General features: G+C 37.5%; 1 protein-coding gene across 7 annotated transcripts; it reads left to right on the top strand.

Annotated features, from left to right (window-relative positions):
- Positions 1-1267: 1267 nt before the first annotated feature.
- Positions 1268-17431, top strand: ZBTB34 (zinc finger and BTB domain containing 34). Of its 7 annotated transcripts, none has more exons than XM_080561730.1 (4): positions 1268-1444; positions 9125-9424; positions 9852-9973; positions 11219-17431. In XM_080561730.1, the coding sequence occupies exons 3-4, from the start codon at positions 9933-9935 to the stop codon at positions 12738-12740; spliced, it is 1563 nt and encodes a 520-aa protein (XP_080417856.1). In that variant the 5' UTR covers positions 1268-1444; positions 9125-9424; positions 9852-9932; the 3' UTR covers positions 12741-17431. The 7 variants fall into 7 exon arrangements, with proteins under 7 accessions (XP_080417856.1, XP_080417853.1, XP_080417852.1 ...); XM_080561726.1 differs by adding an exon at positions 4702-4761 and having other exon boundaries at positions 1311-1444; positions 6381-9973; XM_080561725.1 differs by adding an exon at positions 4702-4804 and having other exon boundaries at positions 1311-1444; positions 6381-9973.
- The last annotated feature ends 4204 nt before the right edge of the window (positions 17432-21635 follow it).

The raw sequence follows: 21635 nt of genomic DNA, 5'->3' as shown, positions 1-21635 counted from the left end.
AATTTCACGCTGTGAAAAACGTATTAAAGATTAAATTTATCTTCCTGTGAGGATTCCTCCTCTACCTGTCTAAATTTGGTTATTCTAACAGAATAATTTGCTTTGCCCATCTTCCATCTGTTAATTCCTCATGGAACTGTCATAGCTGATGCTTCTTACTCAGCATCATAATGCTTGCAATCTAAACAATAGATGAATTCACTTTCTTGTAAAACATATTGAGCTGATTCCTGGAGAACTCAGTATTTGTATACCACAGTCCTTCATCTTCAGCAATTTTAATTGGAATATGGCACAAGCAAATTCACGTACTATTGCCATTAGTTACTCTTACTGCATACACACAAAAAGCTGCAAGTATTCCGTCTGTTCAAAGTTGATAGTTTGTTTTTCTCTGATAAGTGTATCTGTTATTTAACTTTGCTATTTATGCACTGGTCAGGATACTTAGGGTACCTTATCCTACTACCATTCAGCACCTAGTTTCTGAAGACTGTTTTCCGTATCTTTTGGTACAGAGAGAAAAACACGCATCTTGAAGATAAAATGTGAGGTCTGATGTTACATAATGTGAATATTGTAGCAGCAGCTACTAGCTTCAGCCCTTTTGTCTTTTAAAAAGTGGTACAGTTTTACAGTGTATTGTTGCCCTACATATGCTGCAAGCATGTGCAGGATAGGCTCTGAAAACATATGCATGCTCTCTAAAGCAATTGGTGTAAGTTAAAAGGATGGTGTAATACAGGTGACTTTCTTAATTCCTAATTTATTGTGCTCAGTAAAGGTGGTAGTTTGCAGCTGGGAGGGAGTTCCTCTCCCAGAGGCTTGCTGTCTTCATCCAGGTGCACTTAGAACGGCCATGTAATCTGCAATGGGCCGGACACCCAGTGTTTAAAAGAAGAAGGGGGGGGGGGGGGGAGAGGAGCAAGAAAAGTTGATCTCAAAATATGTCAGATCAGACGTTTCCAGAAATTAATACTGCTGTAACACTAAGCTGTTCTTGGGAATCTGGCGTTTTGTTTTCTCTTTTCCCAATTCCTCGCTCCTGCTAACGTCTTGGAATGCGTGCTCCGAGGCAGAAGGAACGTTATTTCCCGCTGTTGTCCGCAGCTTTCAGCTGCAGCTTGAACTCTCTCATTTCTTCGTGCGGCAGCTCTGCGGCGAGGCAGACCCCAGGCCTCGCGGCCCGCGCCGCGCTCCGGGCCCAGCAGCGCGGGGAGGCGCCGAGACAGGGCCCGCCCCGCCCCGCCCCGCCCCGCCCCGCCCCCCGGCGGCCTCGGGAGGGCTCTGCGCCCGCGGCCGGCGCGCGTCGCCGGGAAGCGGAAGCGCCACCAGCGGAATCGTTTCCGGGTGTGAAGAGCTGCGGGAGAGGGCGGGAAGCGGCGGTGGGAGCGGGCAGGAGACGGGCCGGGACCCGCCATGCGAGAGACCCCGACAGCCCCAGGTGAGCCGCGGGCGGGCCGGCCGCTGCAGGGGGCGTCGGGCCGGGGGCTGGGGCGGCGCTGCCGCGGGGGACGGAGGCGGCTCGGGGTAGGGGGTCCCGGCGCCCTGACAGGCCCCGCAGGGGCGGCGGCCCGGCGGGGCGGGCGGCCCCGGCGCCGCGAGGGGCTCGGTCCGGGCCTGTGCCGCGGGCGCCGTCTCGGCCCTGCGGCCGCGCGGCTCCCGGGCGCGAGCTGAGGCGAGCCCTGCAGCGAGCCGTGCGGCCGGCCGCCCGGGAGCCGCCGCGATGTCTCCGCTGCCGCGGCCGACCCCGGCTCCGTCGGGGTTGCTCCGCTTTCAGCCAGGTCTCGCCGAAAGCTGCCCTCGCGTAGCCTGAGCCTGTGGCTGGAGCGTGAGCTTGGTTTGCGAGCAGAGAGGCAGGACGCGCGTGTGTCTTGGCCTTTTTTAGTGCGAATGCGGCGCGGTGCAACTGGCGCGGTCGGCTTGGCTGGCTGAAGTGCTTTGAGACCCCAGTACCTTTTTTAGTGCTGTCCCCAGAAGTTGGTGGACCTTTCGGCTGTTGCTGTTCTGTTTGAGGAACTGGAAGTTCTAGTTAAGACTCAGTCTTCGTGAAGGCCCTTCAAAAGCTCTGCAGGTGCACGTGGCGTATGCAATTAGTTTTATTTAAAAATAAGTCAGTGGTGAAGGTACACTTGGAATAAATCTGAACTGCCTCATAAAAGCTGATGTGGGAGTTCCCAGTCACGGGGGGGGGGGGGGGGGGGGGGAGAGGGGGGAATAAAAGCGGTTTAGGTATATACGTGTTACAGAATTATCAGCATCTAGAATAGGAGGAGCCTGTGCTTTTTTGCCTCGTTAGTGAGAGCTACAAAATGCTTGGTGTATCAGAAGTAATGGAGTCAAAGACTGGGTGAATACTATGGGGAAAAAAAAGGAGGAAAGTGTACTCTTGAGGGCTACCTTAAACCTATTATAAAAATATCTAGAGAATATAGCTACTTCATTGCTTAAAATAAATCTTGAAGTCAAATAGTTATAATTTGATTAAGAGTGAGTAGCTAAAAAAAAAGAAAAAGGATGAAAAAAAGTAGGTAGATTAAAATGCATAATGCTAGCCAGTTATTTCCTTGATAATACATCATTTCTTATTATAATAGCAGAATGAAAGCTTGCTATCTCTTCCCACTTATTAAAGGCCTTACTATGCTCTCAGTTGTTTCCCTGATTCTGATAGTGACTTCTCTAAAGATGTATCTCAAAGTTGTCAGAAATTTAGGAAATAAAATATGTGGGGTATAAATATTCAGGATTAAATAAACAGTACTCAGAAGCTTGCATATTATGAACTTGGTGCACAGAAGGAAACTGATCACTACTGGTAAGGTCTTACAGCTTTAAAGCATATGTGTCATAAATGTGCCTTTATTTCACTTAACTGACACAATACTTCTGCTGATCTTGGCTATCTGTGTTTTGCCTTCTGATAACTTTTTTTTTCCCATCTTTAGAAATACATGCATACCTGCAATTGCTTTTTTAGTAACTTGATTTCTAGGGCCAACATTTGGAGCTTATTTGTGTTCCGGTTTCTAATCATTGGGTGAACCTTTGTTTATCCATCTCTAGTTTCATATTTACTATTTTAATCACTTACATACAGGCAAGCAATTTTGAGAGGACTATTTGAGAATAAGGGAGGAAAGTGGTCCTTGGAATTCTGTTTCACAACTGCTCTGGATATTTGCTCAAATAAAATACTCTTTTTTTGTTGTTTGTTTGTTTTACTGTGAAATGCTAAATATGCAGTTCTGATAATTGCCTGGCTGCACCATACTGAGAGCTGTGAATAGCAATGTAGTTTTTACAATGTTAACGTTTGTGTGTGTGTGTATGTATATATATAAATGAATTGGTTTTAATGTTGATATTAAAATCATCCGCTCCTTCAAGTGGTTTTCTCAGGATGGCAAATGTAATTTTCCATTTTCTGTATAAACACTTGTTGCTATGTCTGTGAAGAGCTTCCCAGGAGTATACTCATCCTGTTGTTTTAGTGAGGTCAAAAATAAATCCTTTTCAATTCCTGTTAGACAAAAGTCAATTAATATGAATTTTTCTACAAAAACTGTATGGGACTAAAGTATTGCTCACCTATGAAAATGATGGGATTGTGTTCTGTGATGCCTTAGGATGGGAGTGCTTGCCTGAGAGACGTGAATTTTGTTCTTGTAACTTTTTCTGTATTTTAATCCAAAATATGAGTGAAGCAGTCGTTTTTCAAAGCTGTTTCACCATAGACTGTTAAAAACTGTGCTGAGCTTAACAAAAGTTTGGTCAAGAAGCTCATGTAAACATAAGCTTGTGTTAGCTGTTTTTAATCATACTGGCAGTTTTTACCTGTTAGAGGCAAATCCAACAGAGTAATCTGTTGAATCAAACTGAAAAGAGTTTGGAGATCATTGTAAATGTAAAAGATGCCATAAGTAAAGGTCATTTTATCCTATTGGAGAAGCTACAAACAAAATGAAACAATGCTGCAACAGAAATATTACAGAACTTTCTCTTGTGCTGGAGCATCTTTTAGGAACTGCATATCAACTTGTTAAACTTCCATCTGAGTCGGAGAGTCACTTACATATTCTGAGAAAGCAAAATTCCGTGTTTATGCACAGTGATCTATTTGTGCTCTCCAGTATGTTTTAAGTTTAAATATGTCCGAGTGAGTTTAAAAACAAATATTACAAATCAAACCAAGCAAAAGTTGTTGTTTCTAGGTGTAGTAATGCTTCTAGAATTCAGCTTTGTAATTCTCTTGAAATCAAGAGTTCACAGAGTTAAGTAAAAGTGATTTAGGTAGTGACCTTGTTTAGCTTGAGAAGTCAGTCCATACTTGTTTAATATTCCGTTCAAGGGATGCTTTAAAAGAATATGGATGAAATTTTCACTTTGTTTACTCAAGTAGACAGCAGCCATTTCACCTCTATTAACAGCGTGTAAGCGTTCCACAAAAGACATGTTCACTTGAATTCAGTTTAATAGATTACAAACTGACATTCCTGTAATCTAAGCAATGAAGGAATACGGTATTGCTTTGAAATAAGTTGTTGTTGTAAGTGCATCTTATATTACTGCCTTTGTACCATAATTTTTTAACAAGGTTTTTAAGGCATTACATTTTTTGCCACAGTACAATTTCTTTCATCACAGTACTTCTTCCACCAGCTTTAAAGCCTGTTGCTCATGAAATTCTTTTGGTTTTAGGCAACTGCATTCATGAATTACTGCTATGAGGTAACATCTAGATGATCAGATTCTGAATGGGTACAGTAGTCTTCAAAGATTCCTTGCCTGCTCTAGTGCTGTGGTTTGTATAATACACATTAAGTGGCTTTTAAATGTTCGTTCTATATAGTGCAGTCAACATTTTGAAAAATCTATTTTGCATACAGACATACTTGATGTATTCCTTCTACCAGTCTTCAAGTGGTTCTTTGTCTTAAGTATCAAGTGCAAACATTCCTTCTAATCATTCTTTTCATTGCTTAAAGGAGTTGTTTGATATTTGTATGACTTAGCATATAAGCTGCATGGAGAACAGTGTCACCTTAGGTACATTTTCAGTCACCAGGAGGATGTTTCTGGCAGCGTGTTGTGTAGACCTGGAAATAGCTTGTGTGGATGAGCTGAAAATACATGAGAGCCTATTTTTATTATTTGCTGTGTATGTTTCTGGAAAACCCTTTAATGCAATTGATTTTTAAATCTATATTAAAATAAAAAAAGTGTTTAATTATCTCACTTGAAATAAGTATAAAATAACTTAGTCTCCTTCATGATCTTTAAAGGCTGCAGAGTTCTCAAGAAAATGGCTGTGTAAATTTAGGAAGAGTTGATACATTAACCCAATATTAAATATTTCCATAATACTGCTTACGTTATTTTAAGAATTTTATGGTTCTGCAAGAAAAAATCTCAGTTGGGAGAGAAGCTTTTTTGTTTTATTCATTTTTAAATGATGGTTTCTTCCCAGTTTTCAAAGACTGTTTAAAGCAGACTGTCATAAAGCAATGTCCTAAGAAATGCACTTAGACTATGACAGACCTGATTGCAGTTTTTCTTTGGTACAGCTAGCTTTAATTATTGTATCTAGTCTAATCCGAAGACTGTCAAAGGCAACTGAAAGAAGTGAAAGTAATGAAGATGTTGCCATAAATCTTCCACAATCACAGATGATTGGGTTACATTCATAGATTAAAAATACTTCTGAATGATGGTTTTGCAAGAATGTCTTAAGTTCTCACAGATGGAGTAGTAAATAATATGACAAAATGCAAGGGAGGTATGCGCTGATTAATAGAAATACCTGTTTCTTTTCTTGCTTATTCTCTGTTCTGAGCAGTAGCGTATGGTGTATCCATTCTTGGTGTCACAGGAGCACTTTATTTTTTTAGTCTTAGTTTTCCTTATGACCTTCCTAACTTTTATGCTTTTATGCATTTCTGTTTTCAAGCACTTTCCACAATAGTAATGTTTTTGTTTGTTTGTTGGTTTGCTAAGGAACTCATGTTGCTGAGCTAAAGAAAATGCAAGGGATCTTTACTTGCACCTTTGCTTGAGTTAAAATGAGCATAACGTATATCATTCACCTGTCTATGAGAACAGCAAACCATACATCAGCTAGTGAATGAAGGTAAACAGGTGCAGATTTAGAAGCAGAAACTAATATGATGCTGGCAAACGCACAGCTTCATGTTGTAGTTATATGATGCTTTCCTGCTGTTACTATATGATGTCAGTAAAATGAAATACCAAATTAGCTTTGTCATCATCTATTTTAGTTTTTACAAGTGTAATGAGAGCTTCCATAGAACAGTTTTTAAAGTATGTTTTTTTGAAATCTAACAAGAAATGTTAAATGCATGTCATTCTCATGTTCACAGGTTACTCCAATGAACACTTTTGTTTGAAGATAAAGGGCAGCGATCCACTGCTAGTAATTCATACTATGTTTTATGTTTGTGTAAGACCCTGATGAATAAATGTAATGCAAACTCAAAGAGAATTTATATGATTGCTTTGAGTGTGACTGGATGATCACCCACAGAAATAGACAGGAGACTCAACATAGCACTGCTGGAACTTAATGTGTGGTTCTGTGCCATGCTTCAAAAATTAGAATCATAAGGTTGGAAAAGACCTCCAAGATCATCTGATCCAACTGTCCCCATACCACCAACATTACCTACTAAACCTTGTTCTAAGTACCACATCCAGCCATTTCTTAAAAACGCCCAGGGACAGTGATTCCACCACCTCTCTGGGCAACCCATTCCAGTGCCTAAGTACTTCTTTCTGAGAAGAAATTTCTCCTAACTTCCAACCTGAGAAATCAGAAAGCCTTCATGAAATTTCTTGTACACATTTGTATGAAAACTTTAACCTTCCTGAATAAGTGGATCAAACTGTTTAACAGAAGATCTAGTTATAGACAGGTGCCCAGAGGTGGACTTAAATTTTATAGCACTTTAACCTAACATGGAACTGTCCAACAACAGGGATAAAAACCTAAAGCAAGACAAAATGCATTACTTTGTAACAGTGAGGTTCCCAAACATTACTGTGAGTTGTCTTGGCTCTCACCAGTCCCCCAAATGCTAGAGCTTGTATAATACACATCTTCATTCTGTAGTGGTCTTGGTCTTAACACAGATTGACTCCATATGTGCTGAAATATCATGGAAGGTATTGGACATAACTTCTGACTACTTATTAATTTTTTCTTCTTCTCTGCTAATTCTCTAAATATTTGTTATGTGAGTCAAAGTAGTTACCGTTCCATTGTTTTGAGAAGCAAAGACTGGATGGTTAACTGTAGAAAGAATGTTTGTGATTTATTTTTTAGTTTGTTTTGTTTTTGTTTAGAGCATACAGTGGATGTGTCCATAGCTAATTTGCCTTTTAGAGTACTTCTCTGCTTCAGTTTAATGTGAATTTTCTCACCCTAAAAGATTAGTAAGACACTTCAACGTGGAAGAAACTGTTTAAAAAAAAAAAAAAAAAAGCTTGAGGATTTCTTCTTTGCCAGGCTTCATCAGAAATACTTCAAGCATAAATCACATTGTCTTGAAAGAGCTACTGGCTTGCCAGTATTGGTGAATAATCAAGTACTATTATGGTACAGTACCCTGCTGAACAATAATCTGCTTAACTCTACTGGAATTGGATTCTGGGTCTGCTAGCTTTATTCTGCATGCAAACATAATAAAAACTTTTTGTGTATGGGGAATATATTTCAAAGATGATTTTCTAGATAATGAAATTGGGGATTTATATGAATAAGTAAGATCATTCTTCCTCTAATCATTACTCATCAGTAAAACATTGCCATTGGTGCCTGCCTCTCTTACTTGTAATACCCAGATTTTTCCTCAGGTCTTATCTCCCCAAATCTGTGCAAGAAAGTTGGTGTGCCCTGGTACTAACCCTAGCAAAATTACTACAGTCTCAGTCCAGTTCCTGCTATTGTCCTGCTACTCGCAAACGTGGTGTTCATTGACAAATTCCTTCATCTAGAAATGTTTGAGAGTTTAGCCAAAAGCACAAGACGGGTTCCCTTCTGTCAGAGGCTGCTGCTGTGTAAAATTCTTGTTACTTTACACTTTCTACAGAAGTTTTCAGGATCCCAGGAAGCATGTGTTTTCAGAGGAAGAAACTGACATTGCAACAAGACCGTGCTGTAGATTCTTCTTTTTTAAGAACAGCGGGGCGTCCACTGCTTTTTGGGCTATACTTGATGTGTTTGCTTTCAAAGCGATACCGTATGTCCCTATGTTCACTACACTGACAAGCAACCTCACAAACCTTTAACTCCATCATCCTTTCCATTCCCTACCAGGATTTGTGCTGTTTATTCTCCTGAAAATGGTAATAGTAACTTCCTCTGTTTCCTAAGAGGAAGTTGAAACAGTTCTCAGAACAAGGCTGTAGAATTGCTTATAGATATACATGCCCATGGATTTGGGAAGGAGTCCTTGAGGGGTCCCTTCCAACTTGGGATATTCTATGATTCCATGGAGAGAGTTAGAATTTCTAACAGTTATGATGTGCAAGTACTGCCGAGTATCCCTTTTCTCTCAGTGACCCCATCTTCCTGTCTCTCATGCTTTCCCTAGTATGTGTTTACAGTACCTTTGCAATGCGTGGCCATCTCCTAGGGGGTGTGAATTCATCTAGACGTGCCAAGATGCCTTGATCAGAAGAATGAAATTGTGGGCTTTTTTTTTTTTTTTCACAGTAAGACATAAAGTACCCATCATCTTTCTACTTAAGGGCTCCTATCCCTATCCCATTCCTTCTGTCTGTACTAGTGCTTGTGGTGACTATATTTTAATGTTTTGTCTGGGACTACGTTGTTTTCCATTTCACTGAATAAAGAGCCCTTAGGGAAGTACAGTGCAAGGAGAAAGGCCACTGGCTAAATATGACAAACTGTTTCTGTACATTCTGTACATTAAAAAAAAAGGAATAACTTCTGATGGAATTTGGGTGAGGCTTGATTAGGATCTGGTTCCTGAGATCAGAGATCTGTAAAGATGTAGGAATGACAAATTATCACTGCTGGGGACTGGTCTTACAGTTTGTACATAGCTCTCAACCTAGGTAACAGCTCTCCGTGTTGTTTCAGGTCAACAAAAACCCTTCAAATGAGCAAAGAAAAGCTCAGTCAGGAACGTTGCACCTGTGTATAGTGTATAAATCCCACAAATCAAAGGTAGTGACCTATGTGGGGTTGGTAAAGAAACCTGATGCCCTGTCAAACAAAATTGATGTTGACAAATATGTATCCTTATTGCTGAGAATGCAGTCTTCCCAATGGAGTGGATGCAAGCTAGGAACTTGGACAGTGGTTCTCTGTGCAGCATGGAGGGATCCTCAGAATACCAAGGTTAATCTTCCAGTTTAATTGCTCCATCGTTCACTTGAGGTTTGTTTGTTTGTTTGTCACGTTTGATTTCTGGTTTATGCCTGACTTGTTTCAGCTCACAAGCACTGAATCATTCTGTAGCTTTATTTGCTGACTGAAGGAACTGTCCTGCCAAAGCTATCTTTGTATGGATGGCTGTGATCATATCAGTTCTGTTAACCATTTTAATCTTTATTTCCATCATCAGTCAAGTGAAATACAATTTACCGAAGTTTTCTCAGTAATGGTAGTCGAGTCAGGAAGCTGGCTGTTTTGTTTCTCTGCTGAAAGGAACTTCCATTTGTGAAGACAATGAACCTTAGTTTTAGGTGACAGCTCCAGTTCTTCCTTGTAAATCTTTTGTCATATTCCTACCTGTTGATTTTGTTTTTTACAGTGCCTAAATTTTCGTAATTTGATTTAAAATTGTTCATATGTCCTATTACAGCATGTAACATAAGACACAAATAGAAAAAAAATCTGCTAGTATGTTGTGATACATTGGACATGCTTCCTGCTTCAGAAGTCAATGGATGATGTTGAGATCTGTTTGTCCAATTGGAAAAGCAGGTATGATGGCTATATTACGACTTCTGCATTAATAAGAACAAGAATGACAATGAAAATATGAAGATTCTTGGGTACTTGATTGCAGGCCTAATCTTAGAAATATAGGATAGTCTGCTACAGACACTCTCGGGGAACAAGTGTGTATTTGCTTTTTACAATAATATAGGGTAGTACCTTTCTCTAGATCTTATTTTGAAATGTATACATTTCGCTAAAGCTCTTGGAACATCCTTTCCCATTGTATCAAGAAAGTTTTAGTACTAATGGCTTTGGAGTTATGTTGAACTTAATTGGCAAATCATCTTAGTTAAGAAGGCAGTGCACTGTCAGATGAGCTTCAAAGCTGGGGAGGGGGCACGGGAGAGAGGGCAGCAGGCAATAGATGAAAACCACAAAAAGAAACTCAAAAAATTGAAAGTTCGTGGGTGGCTCCCACACTTTTCCTTCAAAAATGCTGCCTTGCATATTGACACGTTCATTGTTATCTGGAAACCTCTGGCACACTGGGTAAACAGTTCAGAATTGAGTCTATACTCTGATATTTCCTTCAATTAGGATTCCTTGTTTTTTGATGTAAATACTGAATGATTGATTTATTTCTTTAATAAGTATTGAGAGTATTTTCTCAAGAGGTAAATGTTTGTCTAAACAGAAATGCCGTTGATGTCAAATTTATTTCAGAGCTGAATATACTACATATCTAGACCTAAAAAATACATTTTAAAAATATTTTAATGTTTGTGTTTGTATGCATATACATACATGCACACAACTGTGGTTTTTCTTCATAAGGTTTTTCAAACTTCATGAAATACCTTTCAAAAATTATTCTTGGACAATTTAAAAGTGCAGTTCCCTGCAAGTATCAGTGTAGTCTCTTAAGACAGTAAAGATTCTGAAGTTTTTGACCTGCTTTAGTGACTTTAATATTAGGATTCTGTTAGGAGGTTGGGGACTGCAAAGTTTCTTTTAGGTTAAACATAGACTATCCCAGGGACCCTGTGATGTGTTATAAGCAATTGAATTGTGAATGTTGCAGAGGGATAATTTGATAGCAATGCAAGAGATCAGTAGATCAAGACTCTGCTTTTTCTGTTACATAAGTATTTATACCAACTGTTTTGTTGACACCCACCTTAAACAGATCAATGTGGTAATTTAACCTCAACATGTGTAAGCATTTATTTTTGAAACGGAAAACTCTGTATTCATTCTCAGTTGTAAATCTTCTCACTTTTCTTTCAGATTCCATTTTACATCAGTAGAAATGGACAGCAGCAGTTTCATTCAGTTTGATGTGCCTGAGTACAGCAACACTGTTCTGAGCCAGTTAAACGAACTCCGCTTGCAAGGAAAGCTGTGTGACATAATTGTGCATATTCAGGGTCAGCCATTTCGAGCCCATAAAGCTGTCTTAGCTGCCAGTTCTCCATATTTCCGTGACCATTCAGCATTAAGCACCATGAGTGGCTTATCTATATCAGTTATTAAAAATCCCAATGTTTTTGAACAATTGCTTTCATTTTGTTACACTGGAAGGATGTCCTTACAACTGAAGGATGTTGTTAGTTTTCTAACTGCAGCTAGCTTTCTACAGATGCAGTGCGTCATTGATAAGTGCACACAGATACTGGAGAGTATTCATTCAAAGATCAGTGTTGGTGATGTTGACTCTGTCACTGTTGGTGCTGAAGAAAATTCAGAAAATCGCAATGGAGTTAAAGATGGCAGCTATTTTGCCAACCCCATTGAAATATCTCCCCCCTATTGCTCTCAGGTGCGACAGTCAACAGCAAGCAGCGATCTTAGGATGGAAACTACTCCAGGCAAAACTCTGCGTAGTCGACTGCAAGAAGAAGGGCATTCAGATCGAGGAAGCAGCGGGAGTATTTCTGAATATGAGATTCAGATTGAAGGTGATCATGAGCAAGGAGACCTGATAGTAAGGGAAAGTCAGATTGCAGAGGTGAAAGTTAAAATGGAAAAGTCTGACAGGCCAAGTTGCTCTGATAGCTCTTCCCTTGGTGATGATGGATATCATACTGAAATGGTGGATGGAGAGCAAGTGGTAGCAGTAAACGTTGGCTCCTATGGGTCTGTCTTGCAACACGTTTATTCATTTACCCATGCCTCATCACAGGCTGCAGGTGTGTCTGAAACTTTTGGAAGCCTGAGCAATTCAAGTCCCTCAAGGTCAATGCTGAGCTGTTTCAGAGGGGGTCGTGCACGCCAAAAACGGGTATCCACTGGTCATTTACATAGTGATGTTCAGGGCTTGGTGCAAGGGGCTGACAGTGATTCTATGGTGAGTAACGCAGGATACGAAAATAGTCCACGGGAGAGAAATACAAGAGGTCATTGGTATCCATACAATGAGAGGCTGATTTGTATTTACTGTGGCAAGTCTTTCAACCAGAAAGGGAGCCTCGATCGGCACATGCGATTGCACATGGGAATAACTCCTTTTGTGTGCAAATTTTGTGGAAAGAAATATACCCGCAAGGACCAACTTGAGTATCATATTCGCGGTCATACAGATGATAAGCCCTTTCGCTGTGAGGTCTGTGGAAAATGTTTTCCTTTCCAGGGTACGCTAAACCAGCATTTGCGAAAGAATCACCCTGGAGTAACAGAAGTAAGAAACAGGGTAGAGTCTCCAGACAGAACAGAAGCTTTTGTGGAACAGAAAATAGATAATGATGCTTCGGCTTCTGAAGCTATGGATTCTAGTATGGAAATTCATGCAATGTCTAGCACATCTGATTAAAATATTACATTCTCTAAGTGCAACGCAAACAAGCACATTAATAATGTATTTTTTAAAAATCTTTTATTCTTTTAGTAATCTTCATTACAAGTATAACAGCCTTTTAATTTTCCTGACCTTCTGGAAATCAGTGTGAAATGGTTTCTGGAAAAGACTACATAAGTATTATTTGCTTCTGTAGGAGGTTGGGCTGGTTTTTTTGTGTTTGTTTGTTTGTTTGTTTTTCCACTTTTGAAGATGCTCAAAATATAAAAAAACAGTGTGCTGGGGAATGGATGGGAAGAGTCTGCTAAGGTGTCCCTACTGGTTGATCTGGTAAGACACAAATTCCAGTGGAGAAAGATATTAAAATAAGATTGGCAGCTCCGCTGGATACACCAAGAAGCTGTAGTCTCGCTTATTTCTTAAATCCTGTTGCTGATAAAGAGGGTTACACAGCAGTGGGGAGAGAGAATATTATATATTTGATTCCTTCCATGTGTTCCAATGAATTGTGCTTGTTTTTCCAACTGTTTTTGGTAGTTAGTCTGTTTATATATATAAATTTGCTTTATATATATATGAAATGCTTTCACTTTCCCTATTCTGGTTGAAGTGAATGTAAAAGTATGTCAAGGTTTATACCATGTACCATTCTTTCAACTACTAGGTCTCCTCTCTGCCTAGGATTTAGGACTTCAGACTTTGGGAGGATGCTTTCGTTTTTAGAAGAATGTTTGGTTTTCATCTTATTAAACTATTACTTTGTGTGCAGAAGTGAGCAAAGTGAATTACCTTGTTTTAATTGCTTTGCTTTATAACATTTTTAAACCAAATGCCATAAATCTATTAAATTATGGTTAAATTGTTAAGGGGTTTTGTTAGTTGTCTAGAACATAAACTGGACAACCTGTGGTGCTGACCTTTTTATATATATAGAGATAGATATATATCTATATATATATTAAAAAAAAAAAAGGAAAACTAATAGCAAACCCAGAAGTAGCATTGTGGTTTTAAATGTGTTTTTACTGGCCTCAGAATCTACCTTCATTTCGTACTGTAGAAGTATACCAGGTAACTAAATTTAACTTTATCACTCTTCACGGTTGGTTGATACTAACCTGAGAGGTATCTTGTAGTTTAAACTACAGTATTTCCAAGCAGTGTTTTAACAGGTCTCTTCACAGAGAGCTGTTTTCAGGTGCACATTGACTTCCTACTTACAGCTCCAAGTGATACGTTAGCACTTGGAATTTGTACTTTTTTGTATTTAAAAAAAAAAAAAAAAACAAAACACAAATACTCTATGGGAACTTCAAGCAATATGTCTGTTATTTCATGTGCAAGTATTACAGAGTTGCTGTGGCTTCCCTATTCAGTGGTTGTTTTCTGTATAAAGGAACTACCAACAACTTTAAAAATACTCTAAATATTGTTGTTTCACCAAATGTTTTTTTTATTATGGTGCTAACTTCATCATTTAGGTCAGTATAATATATTAAAATGTGAAACCTAATGGTAACCATTAAGCAAAATAGAAAAAAGAAATAAAAAAAAAAAAATAGTTTCAGACCTCAAAAGCATGAGCTGGCAAACACTACTGTGTAAATTCTACCTGATAAGCAAAATTAAATTAACCACATGCATCTTTAAAATACATTCTTTATATAATTGGGCCTTATGCTTTATTTAGCAAATATTGAAAATCCATCTGTGAACATGTTGTCTGAGTCCTGGAATTTAGAAAATATAGTCTCATTCTTAAGTTACAGGAAAGCAAAAAGATAGGTTTGATATCTTGTAATGCTTTTTGGGCTCCTGTGAAGTTGGGGCATATTTGTGTAGTAGCTTTATTGAATACACTAGTTCTTAATATTGTGACAGTCTGCAATAAGATTTTTATTAAATACCAACTTACAGTAAAAACCCACCAGCTCCTCTGGAGCAGCTTCAGTTGAATTGAGTACATAATTTGCCTCTTTGTTCTAAAAATGCCTAAATAAAGAGGTGCAGGGAGGTGAGATGATGTTTCTCTCCTTGAACCAATAGAACTGTTATTTTCAGTAAGGGAAATTGTATGTCTGTGTCTATGGGAGGTAGTCTGTATGTTTACCCACTTAAAAACAGGTTGGTGTTTCTGATACTGTTTTTTCTCATGTTTGCTTTAAGTAATTAAATTAAAAAAAAAATTGTTTTGACACATTAAGTTTGAGACATGTAAAATCCAAGAAATGTACAGTTATTCTTAACCCTTTATCTTGGACCTGTGCTGTGGTGCCTTTGGTGTGACTTTTTTTATGGAAGTATGAGTTGAAGATTGCAGGATATGGGCACTAATTTTATATTTCTTGAATTTCTGTGTCACAATCTTAACATTATTTAAATCTAGTTCTTTGTATTTGTAAATTTATTGAACTGGTTTGAGTTTACCAAAGAGTGACTTATCCAAACTTGTCTCTGACAAAAGAAAAAAAAACAAGGAAAGAAAAATCACACAAAAACAACAACAAAAATTACTTTGATTGTACAGGTTCAGGTTCAGAACATTGTAACAGGACTGTTAAGGGGCAGGAAGTGATCACTTTTTCTACAAAACCATGATTCATCAGTTTGCAAGTTTTACTTGCTCCTGTTCACGTTGATATGCCATTTACCTTTTCCACTGCTAGCAGTGTTAAGAATTACCAAGCCATAACACAGTACTGTAAAGTTCAGCAGTGCTTCAAAGGATACATAAAACATCATTGAACATTACATTTACACTTACAAAGTGTGTGACTCTGGTAGAAAGCGAACTTCAAACCTGGCAACAGCAAATAAATTGTGCCTTGTCACATAATGGTATGCCAGGTTTAACATTGTCATGATACATGAAGCATTATCTAATTGAAGTTCATTTCACAAGTCCACCAAAACAGAGTATGCTGTGTTATTTTAAGCAGATTATGGAAGTACTGTACAGTGTCTTGTTTCTGTACAGTTTTAAGTTAGCACAGAATTGTTACACATTTCATTTACAATAAATGCAGAAGTCAATAAAATATGTGAAAAAATATTTGACAGCAAAATAAATCATGAAATTATATAGGCTGGTTCATAATTGAGTCTCTTAATCTACCTTTTTATTATAGACAAATGTGAAAACAGTGACAGTGTCCTTTTCTCTAGATGTTTAACCAATTATGACAAACTGTGAAAATAAAGGATTTTATATCTTTGCTAATGTTTGTGGTTTTAAACAGTTAGTTTACTTAATCAGTTATCTTCCATATTATTTTTAAACCTGTAAATACAGTTAGAAAATAGCTTTGTAAATACAGTATATTAGCAGTTCAGTTTGGTCAATAAGTCTTCAGGATTGGCTCTGCTTTTTTAGTGTGAACTCTTTCAATAGCATAAAGGATACTGTCGATTTACTGTTCAGCAGAATATAATGTAGGCCTAAATTGATAGTTTTTAATGCAGTCTTCCCAAGCATAAAGTAACATTTTATGCTGAAGCCTTTGGTTTACTTTTAGATAAAACAATGAGGCCTCATAATATGTTTAGTCTGAACTTTAGGAAGAACAGCAGGAATTAAATCAAGGGCTGGGAAAAGATTGAATGAGCTTTACCTTTAAAAATATCTTATTTGACCTTTTGTATTAGTTGACTGTGATTCTTTTATTGACATTTTTCTAAACAGGTTTCAGATGAAACCATTGAAAGGGACTCAAATATGCAACACCTAATCTATTTTCCAAGGGAGTTTTACCCTTGAATGGTGCTTTTTGACTGGTCAGGGTTATTTATTAAATTTTATATTTGAAAGTATTTGGGGAATTGTGTAAATTCTTTATATGAATCTGTTTAGTTCATTAACTGTAAATTTCATAATACTCAGTGATTGAAACAGAAGTTTAGTGAAGTCATTCAAAATGTTCAAAGTTTATAATCTGTGTGTATTTTACATATCTTTTAACAAGTGCCAGAATAGTTGTATTTAATATTTTAGATTTAATGCTCCTTGCACATCCCTGTGGCAGCATTACGTTAGTTATGCAAGTTTACATTAAAAAAAAAAAAAAAAAGCCTGGGACACGTTCCTGTATTTATTTCTTCAGGGGATGTGAAGCTAATTTTCAGTAACTGAGCAGGTTTGCTTCTAGTTTACCTAAGTAACTCCTGCTATAGCAAATAAAACTAACTGCTGTCTCTCCAATTTACATATGCTATGAATGCAGCCTTTGGACTTGTATTGCAAGCCTCTGGTTGTATATCTGATTAGAGGTAGAGCTCTTGCACGATTTAAAGTGTGTGTTTCTGACTGAAAATTTGTATTTTTAAATAACTTTTATTTGTATGGTTGTTTATCATGATAAATATTTGAACAGTTTGAATGACTTGACTTGGTGTTATTATCTTGCAATATAAACCGGTAACCTCACAACTCCACACTTCATCACCATATGAAGTAAATGAAGCTAGCTAAGCTGATGCTGTAACAATTAACTTGCCATTAAGGATTATTTTGTAGCATGAATTTTAAAATATTTATTCAAATGATATTTTACTCTTGTATTCACTTTGTTTTTAGATTTGTGACATGAATATTTCAGTGCTGCTTTATTTTGTTCTGATGAATTTGTTTCTTGCTTGTAAATTGCTTTTTTTATGGTATAAAGTCAATGGGAATTGCTGTTTGTAAATTAAAATGCTTCTAGAGCAAACCTATGGTGTCGGTGTCTACAATTATATATTTAATTAGCAGTGGACTTCAGGAAAAGCAGCTACAAAAAGTTGTGGTTTAATACTTATGTACCTCCTAGAAATCAAAAAGCATTAGAGACAAACTACTCTTGAAGTTTCTCTTTTTTGCCAGCATCATGTGTTTAGTTCTGAACAAATGATCATTTCAGTATTGTGCTCCAAAACTGTCCAACCCTCAAAGCAGAACAAGAGCAACAGAAACAAAAAAAAATGGACTGGCAATCTGCCCAACACCAAGCTAGAGGTAAGTCAGTTGGGCAGGGAGGTATATTTCATTTCCAGAGCAGCGTTTTGTTATGCCGTATGTAACAGTAGAGCTAATACTGTTCTCACCAAGTGTAGGATACATATTCTAGCCCACAAGCTTGAATTTAACGTGAGTATCCAGCAAATGATTAGCTATTTTTAGCTTGCAGAGCCTTAGCTTGTTTCATGGCAGCTGGCTCTTTAAGTGCCTTTGTGACAAGCAACTTCTAGGAGGAGTTAATACATCCTAAACAAAGTGTATACTGTCACTGATTTGCTGAGATAGACTCATACTTCCTGGGGCAAGTAGAATCTTGCAGAAAGACAGGTTATACTATTAAATTTGGTTTAAATTTTACTAGTGTTGTTCCCAACTTTTCATTGTGTTTGATATGTATACTAGCAAAGATTTCGTTCTATAATAAACCTGAATGAAATTTAAGCGAGTTTTAAACGATGTGGCAGCAAATGATGTGTTTATATTGTGTTAATGCAGCTGAAGAATCTTGACTGGCTCTGAATTTTGGGAGGGGGATGGGGATGTTGGTTTTTTTAGTCTTATATGTTACAGGCAGATCCAGAATGAATAACTATTCTAAAAAATGTATCTGTTCCATTTCCCTTACTTATAGCATCTGAAAACTCAAGTAATGCAGAGTAGGGTACACAAGACATGACTTAAGAATAGAAGAGATGTAGCATTGCTTTTATGTGAGGGAGGAGAGCAGAGAAACAGAACCTAACATACTTACTAGCTTTAGTAAATTCCTACCCCCACTTTTTTTTTTTAAGATGGTGAATTGTTTCATCTTGTTGAGTAGCCATAGGGGGTTAGAAATAAGTCATGGCAAAGCTGTGTCCACAGAACTTAATGCACCTAACTTATGGAAATGTGGTTTTCAGTAAGAATGTGATGTATGTCTTTGCACAATCAGCAACATACATGCATAACGTGTGCAACAGCATCTGGATAGCATGCCCTATAGCACACATGATACTGTGAATTATAAAATTAATGTAATAAAACATTATTTAAATGGCATTTTTTACTTCTTTTTTTTAATGTATTAGTTTGAACAGCACCAAATAGTGTCATCAGTGAAATTCAAATATGCCAGTATGGGTAGTGATAAGCTACTAGTCCTGATCATTTGTCTCTGAACGTAGTGGAGTTTGGTCAAGGGCATTAGAAAAAGGTGGTGCTTTTATGGTGGTTCATACCTGCAAGTCCACTGTGCAAGCAGCTTTTTTCTAGTTACAGAAGAACTATGTCTGTAGGAGCTAATAATGCTGAGTGGTCAAAAGAGAGCTCGCTTTCTGCCAAACACCATTAAGTTCTGGCATTATGAGTAAAAATAGCATTGGGGAAGATCTTCCACTGAGAGTAACAGAAGACTTATGAGGATGGTATAGAGCTTTGAAACGCCATATGCACTGCCATGGCACTATAAATCAGGTTCATGTTTAAGAAAGACATGTTCCCATATGACTTTTCTGGAAATAACATACTGTGTAAAACAAAAGATAACAGATGTAGGCAGGAAAGGAAAAGAAACGAGGTCTTTGGTCAGTGAGGCAAGCTGCAGTCACCCACACTGTACTTTTGCTAGCATTAAAACAAAGAAGGGGTTTGAAGCATTTTTGTGGCAAATTTGCAAGGTTGATGGAGAATTCATCAGTATGAGGCAGTATCAGAGAAAGTACAAAGGTGATTGCTTGCAAACATAGTAAGAAGGCAAAGAAGAAGGCAAAGTGATCCCGGGTAGATAAAAGAAAAACACGATGATAAAGAAAATAGGTAAAACGTATTGAAGATGAATGGAAAAGCCTTTAAAAGTGAAGATAAACAATTGCTTTTGGAGCAGAAAACTTAGGAAAACACAGAAGGGAAAGATCTAAAAGGAGAGATGATTCAACCAGAGCAATAAGATTTGAAAACCATCTCCATATGTTTAACAAGTCAAAACTTATAAAGCTAGTTAAAGCTAAAAAAAATGGTACAATGAAGTTCTCACAGTGTATAAAAGTGTCTATCAATTCCAGAGCTGTTCCTAATGCATCAGAAGATTTCACAGCATCTGAATACAGTCTTCTTAGTATTGATTTTTCTCCTTTTATAGAGAGGAAAACATCTCCTTATACATAGACTATGCTCAGATATGAGATGGCATAGGTCAATTTTCTGTGTAAACTGGCTACAGACAAAGGACCCCTTCTTTGCTAGCAACACATAAAGATGTGGAAATGAGAAATTATCATGGAGTATCAGATGACTTTAAGATTTAAAATATCCATAGGTTTAGTAGAATGGTTCTGATAATTTTGGGCTTTTAACACTTGGACATTATTCAGGTTTTTCTCTAACTCCCTATTTTCTAGATAACCTTATGCTGTGTTTTTGCTACATAGGATTTCATCTTCATCTAGTTTTATCTAGGGATACACCATTGACCTTGGGTACTTCATATTTGTTTGAAGTTGCAAGCCATGACAATAATTACAGTGCCATAGTACAGTATGTATGGTTAAACTTCAACTTACCTGCTTGTTTAGAGTTTGCCCCTAATAACTGGGAGAATACATTAGGCTACTTAAGCAGAGATATCAAAAAAAAAAAAAGCATAAGACAAAGTAACATATTTCCAAAGCACTAATTTTGTATAGCCTGAAAAAGGTATGCTCTAAATCAATTTCAAACAATGTTGACAGACAAATGCACACAAAAAAGTGCAGTTGTTGAAACTACTTAATGTTTCATCATTTAAATAGCAAACATAACTTCTTGATCCAAATTAACCCTGAGCCTGCACTATTCAGAACTACTTTGTACATAGTGTATCATGCTTCCCTAAACTGCCTGCAGTTTCAATAAAATAAATACTATAAGCAGGGACTCGTCTTTTGTTTTGTGGGTACACATCCATCTTTTAGGTTTTATATAAAGGTGTTCTTGTAATATAAAGAATTACAGAATGTTGATTGGCACTGTCGATTAGCACTGCTATTCATCTCTTTTGCTGGAAGTTACCACTTGTGCAGCAGAGTCAGCAGAAGGAAAGATGTGGCCATTCCCATACAAAGCCTCATATGAGGATGGGATAAATAGAAGGTGGTAATAATAAAAATCAACAGTAGAAATTCTGACAGATTCTCTGAAAACCCTTTAAGAGAGAGACAGTTCTGTTACCCTAAATGGAATGTTAATTCTGAAATTAATTATTGACAATTTCAGCGTCAATTCGTACTTCTTTGCCCAGTGCAAGTGTTTGATGCATTTTGATGGTTATCAATATTATAATGTTCTGAAATACTTAAACTTTCCTTGTATTGGCTTGCACATCTGAATTCCGTAACAAGAAAAAAGACTCTGAGACTAAATACTTGTTGAAAAGGTCCTGTAAAGCCACTTTTAGCAAATCAAGAGAGAGAAGATAAAAATTACATAAAGAAGTTACATTAAAAAGGCTAAGGAGAAAAATTGGCTTAGGTTTAAAAAAAAAATAAGAATCTGTTCAACTGATCTTTGTGTACATGCAGACACACTCCACATTATTTAAACTTTCATCAATGCAGACTTCCTGAAGAGAGCTTGAGGGGATGCCAGAATAGGCCATGACCGTGACATTTTAAAGAATTTATTTTCTCACAGCAATAGTCATGCAGGAAGAATAGATCCCATAGACGCTACATATATGAAATAGTATATTTCAATTGTATTGTGCATGGATTTAGGAAAAGTTTAAATCAGACATTCTATGCATTGAACTATAGACAAACTTTTCATTAAAACTTTGGGAAATTATATGACTATTGGCAGTCTTTAAAGTGACATTATATTTCCATGCAGTTTGCTAGCCTTTTCAAAGAACTCAGTACAGTACAGCTCTAAATCTTGTCTATGCATTTTTTCCCACCAGA

Source organism: Anser brachyrhynchus (assembly GCF_964034855.1).
Source record: "Anser brachyrhynchus genome assembly, chromosome: 19".
NCBI classification, from domain to species: Eukaryota; Metazoa; Chordata; class Aves; order Anseriformes; family Anatidae; genus Anser; species Anser brachyrhynchus.
Note: the sequence above shows the minus strand (reverse complement) of the source record. Positions and strands in the feature narration are given on the sequence as shown.

Excerpts from the sequence above, each read along its gene's own strand:
- ZBTB34 (XM_080561730.1), top strand. The coding sequence starts at position 9,933 with ATGGATGATGTTGAGATCTGTTTGTCCAATTGGAAAAGCAG. Across the intron at positions 9,974-11,218 it reads TTGTCCAATTGGAAAAGCAG|ATTCCATTTTACATCAGTAG; the intron begins GTATGATGGCTA and ends CTTTTCTTTCAG.